General features: G+C 39.0%; 1 protein-coding gene across 1 annotated transcript; it reads left to right on the forward strand.

The window, feature by feature from the left end:
- Positions 1–5,062: 5,062 nt before the first annotated feature.
- Positions 5,063–10,231, forward strand: LOC133709292 (alpha-xylosidase 1). The gene is made up of 3 exons (XM_062134976.1): positions 5,063–5,364; positions 5,468–6,147; positions 8,038–10,231. The coding sequence occupies exons 1-3, from the start codon at positions 5,141–5,143 to the stop codon at positions 9,912–9,914; spliced, it is 2,781 nt and encodes a 926-aa protein (XP_061990960.1). The 5' UTR covers positions 5,063–5,140; the 3' UTR covers positions 9,915–10,231.
- Positions 10,232–17,112: the final 6,881 nt, after the last annotated feature.

The following is a 17,112-nucleotide window of genomic DNA, read 5'->3' on the forward strand; positions in this document are numbered from 1 at the left end:
ACTTTGTCCATCTTTCACAGCCGTGATTCGCTTGGCTAGTGTCCAGATTTGGATTTTGAGGCCCCTGCATCTTCTTCAACCTTGGATTTTCTGAGATATATTGGGCCCGAAGATTGATCACAACTTAGGGTGAAGATTTTCCAAGAATTGTCTTCACGTGGTGGTGTTCGATCTCTTCGGCTTTCTCAGACAACGATACCTTAATTCTGTCTATTTGATGCGCAAAGGATTCTGCAGAAAGCAAACTAATTAATATAAAAACCTCATGTGGTTAAAGACGTTAAACAAAGGAGGAGGGTAAGTAGTGCACTTACTTAAGTTTAAAAACTAAGCGCGATGGTCTATGACTCTATGCATGTGGTCTTGGTCGTACAATCTTATTAAACAAGTAATGAAGTAATGAACGAACAAGACACGAGTATGGGGGAACCATGCATGGACAATCCAAAGTTGATATTTGTCTTCACGTACCCACCACGCTTGCTCCCGCCATTAATGTATGTCTGTATCTGATTTTTAAGCTTGATTCCTGCAAACCCTAGATATATTAAATTAAGTTTTAATTTCTTTATCTCGATCTCTTCAGATAATTAACACCGACTATTTCTAAAGTTAGCATCCAAGGAGACGCTTGTTCGTTATAGCTAGATTGTGTTGTTAGTCTGTTATATATATTTAAAGTACACAGACATCAGATTCTAGGGTTTCATCGAGCTCGAGGGAAAATGGAAATACAGTAATAAGTACTTTTTCAAAGACTTCTGTCCATGACGGTTTTTCTGCGAGTACTAAGGGATCCATATGCAAATCCCATGTCGTCTTTTGCAAGTGATAGAATCAATTTACTAAATAAGTACAATCACAACTTAATTGGGGAACACTCTATAGTGATTCCCATGCATGTTTTTCGAGATTTAGTTCATAGATCGATACTCATAAACTATAGAGACTAGCTCACTTCATTTTTGTTGTAGTTAGTGTATAATTTTTCGTCAGAGTACTATAATCATTGTTTATCTTATGATTTAAGGCATCACCATCAGGACTTGCATCAAATCCGCGATTTCAATTAATACATTAGAAAATAATTTAATAACGAGTTTAGTTGATAAAAAATAAATATGATGATATTTCAATACGCTCAAAAATTAAAGCTCAACACATCATAGAAAATTATTAGTAAATTAATTTAGATTTCCCCTTTTTAGAATAATTAAATGAAGTAACGTGCATCATTACACATTCTCATGTCTCTAAAGATCAATATATATGCATGTACTTCTCAATATGATAGAGACTGGCTTCTCAATAAGACTTTCATTCAAAAAGGGCCGAGTTTAGTTCACATGTATGCTTTTGGAGTCCACACCCACTTGGAAACGATCGACTACAAATATCCTTTACCAGCACCTAGTTATCACAACAATAGTATCTAATCTTCAGTTTAAGTCCATATAAAATTCACTTTTGAATTAAGGTCTTGATTATATGCATAAAATAACTTTTGTTGCTGCTGTTACATTTGATAAAGAAACAAAATAGTTCATGGCCTTATCCGAATTGTAGAAACAAATTTGTGGTATATATATATGCCAAGTTACTTAGTTGAGCGAGTGATCCAAAAACAAGCATCCAAGGTCCAAATTACCTGCTTCGTTTGATTCCTTTTGATATTCGAGCTACCCAATTCTATTGTTCACCATTCTTTTTGTTTCTAAATTAAATCAAAGCATAAAGCCAGATGCAATTATAGAAATGAAATATACTAATTGTTTGAGCCCAAAAGTAATTTTGGCAATATCCTTTAGTGGATCTAGCACAGCGGGCCGATACCTGCGGCCCAAAAATAAGCCTACTAGGGTTTGGGTTATAGCTTCGCCCATTCCAGAATCCATAAGGAAAACGAAACCTTATTGGAATCAAGTAGCAGAGATTGACTAGGAAACTTCAATCAATAGTCCTTCTACAACAAGGAGCAGTCAAAACTCTAGGTATATATACCAGGTTTCAAGGAAGAATTAAGGACCTCTCTCATATCAATCAATCCTAGCGATTACAAAGCCTCCCCGGAGCAAACCTTCAACCTTGTTGAAACCCGGTGACCGTGCGCCAGTCCTAGTCTCTCCAAGAGCCGACTGTCAGCATCACCAGACCAACCCGGCGACCGCACTTCCAGTCCCAGTCTCCCAGCGAGCCGACTGCGAGCGCAACCGCCACCGTTACTACCAGCGAAGCAAGGGTAACGCCCTCGCAACCCAGCGAAGCTAAAGTCACGCTTTAGCGCAACCCGTGCTTTCTCCAAACTTCCCAGTGATTGCTCTGCTTAGTCTACAATACTAAGTATCGATTCGGTGAACGCAAGAGACCACAACCAAAGTCCTTATCCGTAAGGCAAAAGTCCTTTTCCGAAAGGCCAGAGAAGAACCCTGTGACGAGGTTGGTGCTCTCCTCGTCCACAGCGCTTGAAGAAGAAGTCAGGTCAATGGACTACCCCAACGACTGCACCCCGCGGTGCTGGCACGCCTGCGCAATCACTCGCTCAAAAGAGACAGTTTGCAAGCCAACTGGTTTTGGAGCCAAACACTAATCTTTACAGTCATGCATGGAGGTTAAGATGTGATATGAGACACAATCATGGCTTTGGATTTTCATCTTATCTCACAGGTTTTCGCATGGAATTCTCAGCATGTATATTTGTTTAGGACTTTATTCATCGCCCAACCCACATACACAAGGGACCACCCTGTCACGTTTTGATGCTTAATTTATAGATATATGTTTGACGACTTTCTGAATTTTATTTCTTGACCATATAGCTAGCTAGCTAGATCTTTTCAATTTTAAGCGATGAGGTAGCTGGATTTGAGATTTTTATCTCTTACAAGCGACTTCGGATTCGACTCATTCGAGTGAGAGCGAAATGAGACGAGGACGAAGAGAACACTATATCCTTCAAATAATGTGGTGGAATGGGGTGATTGAGTTTTCTCTAAGGCTGCCACTTGGTTTGGTAATTACCAAATCGACTAAATATAAACCGATGTTTTAAGTTTGGTAAACCGGTTTTTTAGTAATCGAGACCGATAAAACCGAAATCGAAAATTACCGAAAAAGTTGGTTTGGTTTTGGTAAATACCGAATATACTGATTATCTAAATATTAGCTTTATATACTATGATTTTCAATACACATACATATATATTAAGAAATAAACATAAAAATTTTCATAATAGTATGAACATTACTACATATACTACATGTATTTTAAGTAACCTAGTCAGAGATGGTTAAATAACCTAGTTTTACTAAAAATGACTCAAACTTGATGTCATATATACAAAAGAAAGCTATAATTATGAGATGAGTACGAATTTTACGACTATAAAATTGAAGAACCTAGTTTTGTTCGTTCTAATTTTAATTACAAATAATTAGTTGTTCTAAAGTTGGTAATACCGAAAACCGAAATACCGAATTTAGTAATTATGATTAAAAACCGAAAATTTTGGTTGGTAATTGGTAGCTCAATTTTAAAACCGAAAGTTTTGATTTTGAAGTTAGTAATACCTATAACCGATTCGAACCGACCGAGTGACAACCCTAGTTTTCTCTATTGGTCATTGAAACTAATTCATAGGCAATTGAAAAAATTTATAATTTTAAAATAGAAAGAAATCATATAAACTAAGAAATCACTAAAGCAAGAGCCGGTAATTAAGCAGGCAGACGGAGTAAGAGGATCTTCATGGAAATCATATCCTCATGTAATGCATGAGGTGTACACTTACATTTTGTAGGTCATTATGTTTTCAAATGATTTCAATATTTACCTGATTTATTAGTTTTTCCATTATTTTATTCTTAACAAATAACAATCACACAAAGATTCAATTTGCAAATTAAGTTAGCGAAAGACTTGAGGTTTATGTGCAGTTTTCATATATGGTTCAACATTTTGTGAAATAAGCGTGATAATAAAAATTAATTTTGTCGAAAAGAAGATATGAATTTCTACATTAATACTACTTTCTCTATACTAGGCCGAAAAAAATGTATATGAGGCATGGAAAACTTGGAAGTGTTTTTTTTTGAGGACTTGGAAGTGTTGGTCATGGGAACATATATCAACAAAATCAGGGTTTTGATTTCGTCATTTTTGGCCTTCAACTTCCACTTCGTCACTCAAGCAGCCTAATAATAAGCCTTCATTAATTTCATCAATCATTCTGAGTACGCTGCACTTCGGAGTCTCCTTACTACATCTGTCCAACCCTCTAAGGCTCTTTCTTCAAATAACGTTTTACTTTCCTAGATTTCAAGAAAAATGAAAGCTCAGATCGATAACACCAAAACCATGCATGCCATTCTCACACTTCTGTACCAGAAAATAGCAGACGCTGCGCTGTTTTCATTTCCAACGTTCTGAAAAGTTCTCTATGTAACTCCATATCCCTTGGCCTTTTCCATCAGATTAATATTATAGTTCATATCAACTTATTTATCCGAAAATGAATAAGGAGACTTCGAAGCTAGCCTAGTTGTATTAAGATTCCATTAAAATAGTATGAGATTTTAGGTGGTGAATTAAAACACAGTCATAACAAAAGCATCACAAAAAGCAGAAAACCTTTGTCACTTTCTCTTTTTCTAAGAAAATCAATTATTCATGGTAACTATTTAAGGTGCAAAAACATCTAGGATTCTGGCTTCCGTATAATGAACTAGTCCAACAATTCTTGCTTTAGAACACCCCTAACCAAGTTTACGACACTTTTAAGCAAGTGACTGCCATTGTGGTAGCCGCAAGAGAACACAATCAAGTCAATAAACTAATTAATCTACCAATTTTCCGGAATTTCAATATTGCCGGAGTAGCATAAAAAGTTAAAGCCTAACCCAAGTCTACCGCGATTAAAGCAAAGATAACTGAGCTAGGGTCCAGTGCGGCCGTGGTACTCTCCAATCGGTGGCCCACACGCCATCATCAATCACATGTATCATGACTCACTCTACTGGTCTAAACTCCATATCAGTCTTCTCCATTTTATATAAACCCCATCCAGTCCCAACAGTCTCTCATTCCTCACTCTCCGAAACTCACTCAGGGGTAGTAATAGTAATAGTAGTAGTAGTAGTAACTATGTGGTCTTCTACCACCACACTATGCCTCTGCTCCCTTCTCCTAGTTTTACTTCTCTGTTCCTCCGGTGCAAACTCTTACACCAACCCCAAGATCATCGGCAAAGGCTACCGTCTCATCTCCATTGAAGAAACCCCCGACGGCGGTATTCTCGGCCACCTCCAGCTCAAACAGAAGTCCAAAACCTACGGCCCCGACATCCCACTCTTACAGCTCTTTGTCAAGTACGTAAAACCAAGAAATAAAATAAAACACTAAACAGTCTCATGTGCCGAGTATCCATGCTCTAAAATGCACTAACACCGTTTGATGTTTTGATTGCTACAGGCACGAGACGGATCAACGGCTGAGGGTCCACATTACTGATGCTCAGAAGCAGCGGTGGGAGGTGCCGTACAACCTCTTACCCAGAGAGCAGCCTCCGTCGCTGAAGCAGACCATTGGGAGGTCAAAGGATCCCATAACAGTCTCCGAGTACTCAAGCTCGGAGCTCGTCTTCAGCTACACCGCAGACCCGTTCGGGTTTGTGGTGAAGCGAAAGTCAGACAAGCAAGTACTGTTCAACACCAGCTCAGATTCTTCAGACCCTTATGGGGAGATGGTGTTCAAGGACCAGTATCTTGAGATCTCCACAAAACTTCCCAAAGATGCATCCCTCTATGGGTTGGGAGAGAACTCCCAGCCCCATGGGATCAAGCTCTTCCCAAATGAACCTTATACCCTCTACACCACTGATGTCTCTGCTATCAATCTCAACACTGATTTGTATGGCTCCCACCCAGTTTACATGGATCTGAGGAATGTGGGTGGTGAGGCTTATGCTCATGCTGTTCTGTTGCTCAACAGTAATGGCATGGAGGTGTTTTACAGAGGCAATTCTTTGACATATAAGGTCATTGGGGGTGTCTTTGATTTCTACTTCTTTTCTGGGACTAGTCCACTGGCTGTGGTTGACCAGTACACTTCTTTCATTGGCAGACCAGCTCCAATGCCCTACTGGTCTCTAGGTATGTTTTTCTAATTCTTATCCCCCTTGATGTTGTTCTTGGTTTATTTCATTAATGTTTGTTCTGGCTCGGATTTGGATTAGGAATTTGGGATTATTGTTCTTCTGCAGAATCAAGAGTCTTGTTTTGACATATAATATGCTATCCAAGTGGTCCCAATTTGCAAATTTTTTGCTCATGTCTCTGTTTCTATGAATTTTAATTCAAGTTGATGATTTTATAGGAATTAGGTGTTTCTTTAATGTTTAATTTATCCCCTAATATATGATATGCCTTGTGTGTGTATGACCATGATTCTCTAGTCTAAACAATATCAGAATAGTAATGAGTAATCGAGTATAGACAACAAGATTAGCTGTATCTTTTATAATCTCGGTTGGTGGGATGGTCTGGTCCATTTTTTGGTTTTAGTCCTTTCCTGCATTTCTTTACACCTATCTCTGCAGAAGCAACTTTTTGTTACTTTTCCTTGTTTAGTGATGAAAAGTAACTTTCTAGTCCATATTAGAGATATAATCCTTCGTAAAGTTAGAATTTTTAATCATCTCCCTCACCGTCACAGATTTCTGTTTTTTTCTTCCAGCCATTTTTGTATCCTTGCCATCTTTTTCTCTTCTGAATAACTTTTTATCATCTCTTTTCTATATGAGGTGGTTATTGAGTTCTCTATCTCCAAGTTCTATCAAAACGCTGTGGTGTTTGCTGGAAGGGTCTGTTGATGGTAATGTTGAAAGCCATTCCAGTCAGAACTTAATGCTCTCTGATCTCCATACATCACTGCCATGCCCTTTGAAAATGACAACCGTCTTTGGTTGTTGGGCATTCTACAGCGTGTTAGTATTATCCCTCATACTTTATAACTATTGTCATGTCCTGGGAAGAAATTTATAAAGTCCGAGTTTATGACAGTGGTTCCTTTTACCTATTTTAGCTCAAGCATTTAATAATAATGCTTCTTCCATAGCCTCATATATAACTGATGGTTTAGAGGCTAGTTGATCTGTTCTATTCTTGTTTGTTGGATACAGTCAGTGAATACGGTTTTGTCTTATGAATGAATTACTTATTTATGTGAGTAATTTGTGTCACAAGTCAAAAATTAATTCTGACCCTCACAAGCCAAGGTGACCGTCCTTGGTTCTGTTGTCTCCCTTGCATTATTAGTTTTTGCCAAGTTGGTGAGAAGAAGTTGGAATTTATGCTAGTACACGGTGCCCTTTTGATAACTTTTTGTTGCCTCATATGACACCAGTGTCGTTTTACTCTTTTGGACTATTTGCTGGTTTCTTGTATTTCTGTTTTGAGTGATACAGTAAACAACTGAGACAATTTGAAGGAAATGTAAATTTTGCTAGCTTGATCCACTAGACATTGTTAAATGTTGACTATGGTGGCAAATGACATGTGTTACTAGTGTACTGGAAAGAATTGATAATATCTGAGAAAAACAGTATGCCCAATTCCTGCAACAATTACATGAGATTGCTTCAAATAGGACAACATTTGCTTTTTATCAAATCAAATATATTCATCTCTTTTTCTCTCTTACCTGATTCTTTTGAGTTTTGTCATATTGCTCTTCTCTTAATTATATAATTCTCTTTTCCAACTTTTCTTTTATGACTTAATCAGACCAAGTTCTTTTTTTCTACTTATTGGTTTTCAGTTTCACTCTGCTATGTGCATCTTTTATGCTCTTTTTTTTTTTTTTTTTTTTTGCTAATCTTCAACATATGCCCCAGTTCACTGGTGGTTTTCCTTATCTTGTTCAACAATATTTTCATTCTGCTATTAGCTCCTATCAATTTAGTGTCCTGTGATTGTATGTCCCCTTGACAGTTATTATTTTCCAAGCCATTTTCATTGATCTGTGTCATTTTAATTGTACAGGATTCCACCAATGCAGATGGGGTTACCACAATTTATCAGTGGTTGAAGATGTTGTTGCTAATTATGAAAAGGCTCAAATCCCTCTAGATGTCATGTGGACTGATGATGATCACATGGACGTGCGCAAAGACTTCACTCTCAGCGCCATGAACTTCCCCCGGCCAAAGCTTCTGGCATTCCTAGACAAAATTCATAAGATTGGCATGAAGTACGTTGTCATTGTCGATCCTGGAATTGGTGTTAATAGCACGTATGGTGTGTACCAAAGAGGTCTTGCTAATGATGTCTTCATCAAGTATGATAATGAACCTTACTTGGCCCAGGTTTGGCCAGGGGCTGTAAACTTCCCTGACTTTCTCAATCCAAAAACTGTTTCATGGTGGAGTGATGAGATCAAGCGCTTTCATGAACTTGTCCCTGTTGATGGGTTATGGATTGACATGAACGAGGCTTCAAATTTCTGTTCTGGGAAATGCACAATTCCAAAGGGGACGACGTGCCCTACTCCGGGTATACCTGGCTGGATATGTTGCTTGGATTGCAAGAACATTACAAAGACGAGATGGGATGATCCACCTTACAAGATAAATGCTTCAGGGTTGCAAGTCCCCTTAGGGTTCAAAACCATTGCCACTAGTGCATATCATTACAATGGCGTTTTGGAGTACGATGCTCACAGTCTGTATGGTTTTTCCCAAACCATTGCAACTCATCAAGGTCTTCAAGGGATTGCCGGCAAGAGGCCGTTCATATTAACCCGCTCCACTTATGTTGGTTCAGGCAAGTATGCTGCACATTGGACAGGTGATAATAAGGGAACTTGGGAGGATTTGAAGATATCAATCTCTACTGTCCTCAATTTTGGAATATTTGGGGTGCCGATGGTTGGCGCAGATATATGTGGCTTCTATCCAGCACCTACTGAAGAGCTTTGCAATCGTTGGATTGAAGTAGGTGCTTTCTACCCCTTTTCAAGGGATCATGCAAACTTCGCTTCCCCAAGGCAAGAGCTTTATCAGTGGGAGTCGGTAGCTGAGTCTGCTAGAAATGCTCTTGGTATGAGGTATAAGCTCCTTCCTTATCTCTACACTTTGACCTACGAAGCTCATATCACAGGAGCTCCAATTGCAAGGCCACTTTTCTTCTCATTCCCAACATATACTGAATGCTATGGCTTGAGTACTCAATTCTTGCTAGGGAGCGGTCTTCTGATCTCTCCAGTTGTTGAGGAAGGAAAATCTGAGGTTAAGGCATTGTTTCCCCCTGGAAGCTGGTACAGTTTATTTGATATGACACAGGCTGTTAATTCAAAGGGACAGTATGTTACACTTGATGCGCCTTTGCATGTAGTTAATGTACATTTGTATCAGAACATTATTCTACCAATGCAGCAGGGTGGAACCGTGTCTAAAGAAGCGAGAAAGACTCCTTTTAGCCTCGTAGTAACCTTCCCAGCTGGGGCAAGCAATGCAACAGCGAAGGGGAACATTTTCATTGATGATGATGAGCTTCCAGAAATGAAACTCGGAAGTGGCTACTCCACATATGTTGATCTCTATGCAACCGTAAGTCGAGGATATGTGAAAGTATGGTCAGAAGTTCAGGAGGGAAAATTTGCTATAGACCAAGGTTTGATTGTTGAGAAGGTGAGTGTGCTGGGATTGGATGGAACTGGAGGAGCATCAGCTCTTGAGGTTGATGGAACCACAGTGACAAGTGTTTCGAAGATAGAGCTGAGCACATTGGAGCAGGAGTACCAAGAGGAGGTGGAAGATGGAGAGAACAAGACCAAGAGTGTAATGGTCCAGGTCAATGGTCTATCACTTCCTGTGGGGAAGAACTTTGCCATGTCCTGGAAAATGAGTGCCAAAGGTTGAGAGCTAGAGAATGAGCCTTTTCCGTTAGTTTAGATCTCTTTATTACTTTTTTTATTTTTTATTTTTTTCCTTTTCTGAAGCTGTTAGCAGCGAGAGTGTTGTTCGTTTCATGTTTATTATTGTGGGTTTTTGATGGTGAGGAGATGAGCCAAGGATATGCTCATCCTTTTCCATGTAAAAGAAGCCAACAAAGTGAGCTTTAGAGAGTCTTCCATTGTTGTAGCTGCTAGCATGTATGGAATAAGGCAAATTTCAAGTCTGTTCAAGGGAAAGTGGAAAGTGAAGAAGAGATTGTTGTCAACTTTTCTACTTGCTTATTTACTAGTTACTGCTTTATTCCAGATTGATTCATCTCTTTGTCTTATTCTTCTAGCGGCTTTTGGGCTCAAATGGAAATGTAAAAAGAAATTGATGTAATCATCAAAGCTACCTTAATGTTTGGACCAGTTTGATATGCTGACCAATCCAAGTCCATTTCTTTTGCGGCTACACAAATTACTAAAACTCAGGGATAAGCTTTTTTGAGAAAAGGGCGGTGCGGCAGCCCTCAAACCTTGATAGCCTTAATTAAAGAAACTGTCGAATACAAGGGGGGACAATGAGTCTAAACCCCTGATTACAATAAGTAGAACATCCTGAAATACTATCCACTCAGGGATAAGCTTTGTTTCTCGCAAATATGAAATATCTGACCCTTCCAACCTCAGCAAATGTGTCTTACTCTTACTCGGCAAATTATGCAGCTCCATGTTCAGCAATCTCTCCCCGAATTTTAGTGATGATTGTCATCACTGCACTCTTCAATTCACAAAGTGACGTTATGTGCGTATTTCTCGTCATTAAATAATGCAGCTTACCTAGCTGAAATTTTATCATGTTTCAGAGCATTATATAACCATTCGTTATACAAGCATTCGTCGTATATTTTGTTGGAATATAAAAGTCCAATCTGTAATCAATTCTGTTTCTGGAAGCAGCATGTGATTTTGAAGAGTTCACCAAGTACATAAGTCAAGTTTGGTATCAATTAAGTCCCACATTGAAATTTGAAAGTTGTAGTGAATTTGTACTACTGTAGCAGCAAGCAATATTGGTCAAGTCTTTCAATGCTCACCAATTTAGTCTGAATCCTCAACCACTCCAGTCCCTTTTTAAACCTCTTCTCTCACTTTGGCTTGAATTTCTCATCAGCTAAAAAAGTTAAAGAGCCTTGCAAATCTGGTAGGGTGCAATTTATTAAAAGCCTAACACAATGTACGTATAATGAACCTTCCGATTAAGTATATCGTGGAAGGTTCATGATACATACATAGTGATAAGACAGATTTGACCACAATTACAGTATGATCGTACGTACATATTTCGATTACCATTTATAGGGAGATGATTTAAGGTAATATGGCTTATCAGTGTAATATACTTTTAGTGCTGCACTCTCATTCTATGAATCGAGACTACACACTCCGGCATACTTTTATGATCGGAACCACATGTATCGCTAATGTTCTAAATTTCAAGTTTTTATGGCAACATAGTATAGTATATATTTTTCTTTGCAATTCCCATGTCTTTTCTAAAACTATTTTTATCCTACTTGTTTTGTTTACTCCGTAATTTGATACCCTCCTAGTTATATCTAGAAGAAGTGGAGATTTTATATCACTGTTTCACCCTATCTACTTGTATATTTATCTAACGTGATTAGAATCATGCGATACACTTAGAATTGCGATTTTATTTCCAGCTTCATCTATGTAGTCAAGTTTAGTAGTTGATGGTCAATCAATCTTAGTTAGTATTCTACACAGTAGAGTATTACATTCCATGTACCAGCATATACACTGCTCTAATAGTCACTTTACACGAAATTGCGGGCAGAGGCCCACCTAAGATTACTGACGGCACCGGTGCAGGACATTGTCACCTCTATGTCTTCGTGTCGGATTGTGGTTCGAAGAAAGACCGGGAAAAGCGGTGTTTTGGCGGGAGAATGACGGTTGGTGTGCACCCTTTTGGCGGGAAACTGAAGCTAAAGCCGCCCACTCCGGTCCACTCATAGCAATTAGCGTAACCCACTAGGCCTCCTCTGACATCACCCATATTCTTTGGTCAACTTTGATGCATCAATCATGCCCATGCCATGACCATCATCACGCCATTCACTTTAAGCACATGATTTTGAGCCGTACGATCAAGTCCCTTATGGTCCTTGACTCTTAGTACAATAGAGGGAGTGATGGATATGAGACCGCTACCTACCGCTACTGTATTCTGTGGCTGCCTTGGGAGACGGGACACGTGACCTTTTTTTTTTTTCTTTGCTTTCTCCCGAATTTCGAAGCAAACACGGTCACGTGCAGGGTGTGAGAAAATCTCACCAAGAAGAACAGGCCGTGGGGGCCCGCGGATATCGCGTGTCTAATAGGAAAATGAGAAAAAAGGGAGATTAGGTTATGATGAGGTCGGTCTCATAATAATTCCCTCTGCAGTTTGGTTTCCTTTGATTGGGGAATAGAGCACGCGCCGACGTATTTTTACACCTCCGGCACACTCGACGCGTTTCGGCAAGGGCGTGAGGGTTGAGACCTTAATATAATGCAAGTGACTAACTGAACCAATTTACAAGTATTTTGTATCAGTCTTTTTTCTTTGATCACACAAATTTTCATTAATTAAATTCATAATAGTACATACATCAAACTTAAACTTGTTGCAACCATTATAGGTGATCGAGTTGGTAAGAGCCTCCAGGTGTAGAACCCCCACATCCGGGTGTGAATCTCACCTACACTTATTGGAGTTTAAATCACAATCTATTCTTGGTGGCTAGGGAGGAGGAAGCGTTTTGACATGACCCTCCGCGCACATATTAGTCTCTGAATCTAAGAAGCTTTTGAGGATATCGTGTAATCTCGATCAAAAAACAAATTAAACTTGTAAATGATCAAATTCTAAACTTAACGAATATTATTCATTAATGGCACGTTTACTTACTTGGAATGGAAAATAATCATGAATCGGAGACAAGTGGAATGGGAGAAGAAAGGAATCGGTATTGATTCCGGAGGAATGATTCCTAAACCCATCTCCCCCCTTCGTAATCGAATTCCTGAGTATTCAGGAATCGATTCCTGATAAGGAGGCGGGACCTACATCCATTCTGATTCCTTCACGTGTTAGTAAACGCAGGATTTCTTTTACCCGGAATCATTCCGATTCCTTTATGTGTTAGTAAACGCAGGAATGTTTTTACCCCGTAATCATTCCCTTTCCTTCCAAGTAAGTAAACGTGCCCTAAGATCACTCTGAAGCTAGCTTTGTATCGGATAATGCTTCGTTGCCCATATGTGGGTAGCACTTCTTAACCACCCCTAATGTGTATAACTCACAACCTAACACTTGTCCCATTTCTCTTTGTAAAATCTGATAACCCTTCTCTTCTTTCTTCCCCATAGTTCTAGTTCTTCCCTTGTAATCATACCGACTTGAGAGAGTGAAAGCTCACAGTGGGTTGGAGGTGAGTGCTCGGAATGATGCTGTGGTCATCGAGGAGGTTACATACTTGGAAGAAGAGAGAGAACAACAAGATCGAGGAGGGAGTGGAAGAGAAGAGTTATTGCTGCTAAGATATATTATGTACTCATAGCTCAGGGCAGCTAAAAGCTTCAAGTAATGTGACAACAACGAGGTCCTTATAGCTTATGTGTTAAACCTGGTTGAGTCCTTGAAGAAGATGTCACTATTGTGCGAAGAAGTGGAATGTAGAATAGATGGGGGAAGAGAAAATGGACAAGTATTGGACTGTGAGTTATGATGGTTAGGAAGTGCTGCCCATATGTGGGCAGCGAAGTATTATCTCTTTGCAACGAGTCGTAGACAATTAGGAATTCCTCGCTTTCCCAAGGCAAAATCATTTTCTATTCACTAGCCTGTCTCAGCATTCAATTATGGTACGATGAAAATACAAAAAACTCATAAAAGATAACTCAAAATAGCAATAACAAATCCCATTTAATTACCAAATCCCATAGGAAATCTTGATAAAGAGTCGAGTTGTCATGGACTCCTCGAAAATGCCAATCTAGAAAGTCTAACTGAAAATCGGCATCACCAAAACGACTATGTAATGCATGAGGGTGACAAGTCACCCTCCAAAGTGGCCCAACACACAAACTGGGTATGCCCAACAAGCCGAACCTGCAACCTATCCCTGCAACTAGTCCCAAAAGCCTAATCTCAAGAACAGGTAGACGAGGCATAGCCCTTCAACCCCATCACCATGTCGATGGGTCGCCTATCCCAACAAGCATCATTGGCGACTGAAGTAGAAGACTACTAATATAGAACTCAGGTGTCCGACATCGCTAGCAAACCATGTAAACCACCGAAATCAATGTTTGAACCGTTATTCCATTGCACAAGAACCACCGAAAATCGAGGCCAAGAAACTTGTAAACTGATCAACCAAGATCCACGTTTAGTGCTATCACCGACCCGCTAAAAATCAAACCAAGACTACATCCAAACAATCACAGCTTCTTCACCCGCCAAAGTCACTATAACCCCGTGTGCACCCACGAGGGAGAAGCTGCAATATGCCAAGCAGAGCATTCTATACTCGAAGCGGAGGAAAACTGCCACCGTCGCTAGCCACTAGAATGAAACCCTAGTAGATATGGTTATTAATAATGCATTTTTAAGTGTTTTCTATCAGTTAATAAATAAAGAAGGGAAAAAAAACTAATTTTCAAATTTAAGATCGGGAAAATTTAACAAAATTAAACTTTACACATGCTTGAATAACATACCAAACCAAAAAAAAAAAATATTTGAATAACGTAAAATTTCATTTACAAATTTATTGCAAGCAACTTGTAAATGAGATTTCACAAATACATAATATTGTTCGTCACGTTTTTTTTTTTTTTTAATCAAGCCCAAATCGAGCAGCAATTTCATTCATCACAAACCAGAATGACCAATACATACCGTTTCGCAGCTATGAAAGTGCGTGGCTTCATAAATAAGCTTAGGGAGCTATGAAAGTAAACAAGCCACTGACATAATCCAAGCCTAAAACAACCAGGCCCAATTTACTCAAGCCCATATGAGAATATCCCAAGAACAGTTCCACCCAAACTCTAGCAACCAACCCAAATCTTCATCTCCGTCATGATTGCCGCCCAATGTTGCCTCGTCCAACACTGCTATAGGGCTTCGTCGCTGCTGCATCCCAAAGCCGCCAACAAACAACCCCAACCACCGTGAACCCCAAAGGATGAAAATCAAGCAAACCCAAATCCATGTCTGACTTTAACTAGAAACCAGATCGATGCAATCCACAGCGAGGGCCATCATCACCGCCACCAACCCCATAATTAGAGCGCATGCAACGCGTTCTTTTCAGGAGAATCTATTGAAAAATAATAACAATTATCATTCGTAGTGTTATGTTAAATTTCACAATGTTTTATACATATTTCAGGGAATATGAAGAAATTGTCATGTGCTTCAATATTACAATGGAGAAGTTTGACAAGTATTACAATGGAGATACTTTCATATGTTTCATTTGCGTTGAGCTAATTATCCTCTTAACAAGATGACGTAGTAAAAAGTCAAGTTGTTCCGTCACTACCGTCTCATATTTTTAATGAAAATTTTCATTTAATTTTTTTTTTCTGAAAGAAATTTTCATTTACTTTCTAATGTGGATTAATACAATCCAAATCAAAATTTGGGTTATCAACTGGATTCTAAAAGTATGGAATGTACAACCTATTTGTATAATTGCATTAATACAATTATTATGATTTGAGCGATTCATATTAGCAATGACAATTTATCTAATTTTGTGCAGACCATAATTGTTGATTGAACTGTACCAATGGCCATCTATGGTAAGTCAATAACCACGCAGAGACTACCCCTACCAATATACCGATCTATATCAGCTTCGTAAACTTACAATCTTCTAAAAAACCCTAGCGTCTTTTCTATTGCCGCAGTCGTTTCCTACCCTAGCGTCTTCTCTAGCGTTTGAACAGCGCTCGTCCGTAGGGATGGCAAAAATCCTCAGATGGGCGAAGCTCTATTGGATACCCACCCCTATTCCCCTAATATGGGGGGAGAATTTGGGGACAAAATGGGGAATGGGAATGGGGATCGCTAATCCCCACTATCTAATATTGGGGATGGGGCGGGGATGGTATTGTGATCCCCATCCCCAAACCCGCCCCAATAATATATACATATATTTAATTTTTATATTTTTTAATATTATATATATATATATTAATTTATAGGATTAAATATTGTTTAGTCCTTGAGATTTTGACCATAAAACACTTCAGTCCCTGACCTTCTAATTTCACACGTTTAGTCTCTGTACTTCAAAATTTCAAACCAATAGGTTCTTGCCGTCTAAAAGTTGCGGCAAAATGTCTATTATGCCCTCAGTTCTTTTAAAAAAAAAAATTATTCCTTTCTCTGAGGGCATAATAGACATTTCGCCGCAACTTTTAGACGGCAAGGACCTATTGGTGTGAAATTTTGAAGTACAGGGACTAAACGTGTGAAATTAGAAGGCCAGGGACTGAAGTGTTTTACGGTCAAAAGCTCAAGGACTAAACAGTATTTGGTCCTAATTTATATTAGTTTTTTTTTTTTTTGAGAAAATTTATATTAGTTTTTTTATAATATAAATCACAAATATATATATTTACTACTTTACTTTAATGACTACACTTTTACAATATAAAAGGCACCATATAAACCCTAACTTCATAAATAACAACCCAACCGTTCCTATCGTTCTCTCTAACCTTAATTGAATTATGATTTATGAATTTAATCATGTTATAATTTTATTTGTTGTAGATTTTGATTTTAAAAAAGACAATATGAGAAAAAATTATTTGATTTATTAAATTCTTATTGGGGATTTGGGACGGGTTTGGAGGCCTAGTCCCCAGTGGGGATGGAGACGGGGAATCCCCAATATATTTTTATAGGAGATTGGGGCGGGGATGGGGGTGGAGAATGACCCCGGGAATGGGGATGGTATTGTGATCCCCATCCCCAACCAGCCCCATTGCCATCCCTACTCGTTCGGCGGTGGCCCAACGTCACTGCCGGCCTTTGGTCGCATTGATGTTGTGGTGCTGCCGGACGGGTGGTGGTCTACAGAGTTCAGTGA

The sequence above is a fragment of the Rosa rugosa genome, chromosome 5, assembly GCF_958449725.1.
Source record: "Rosa rugosa chromosome 5, drRosRugo1.1, whole genome shotgun sequence".
NCBI classification, from domain to species: domain Eukaryota; kingdom Viridiplantae; phylum Streptophyta; class Magnoliopsida; order Rosales; family Rosaceae; genus Rosa; species Rosa rugosa.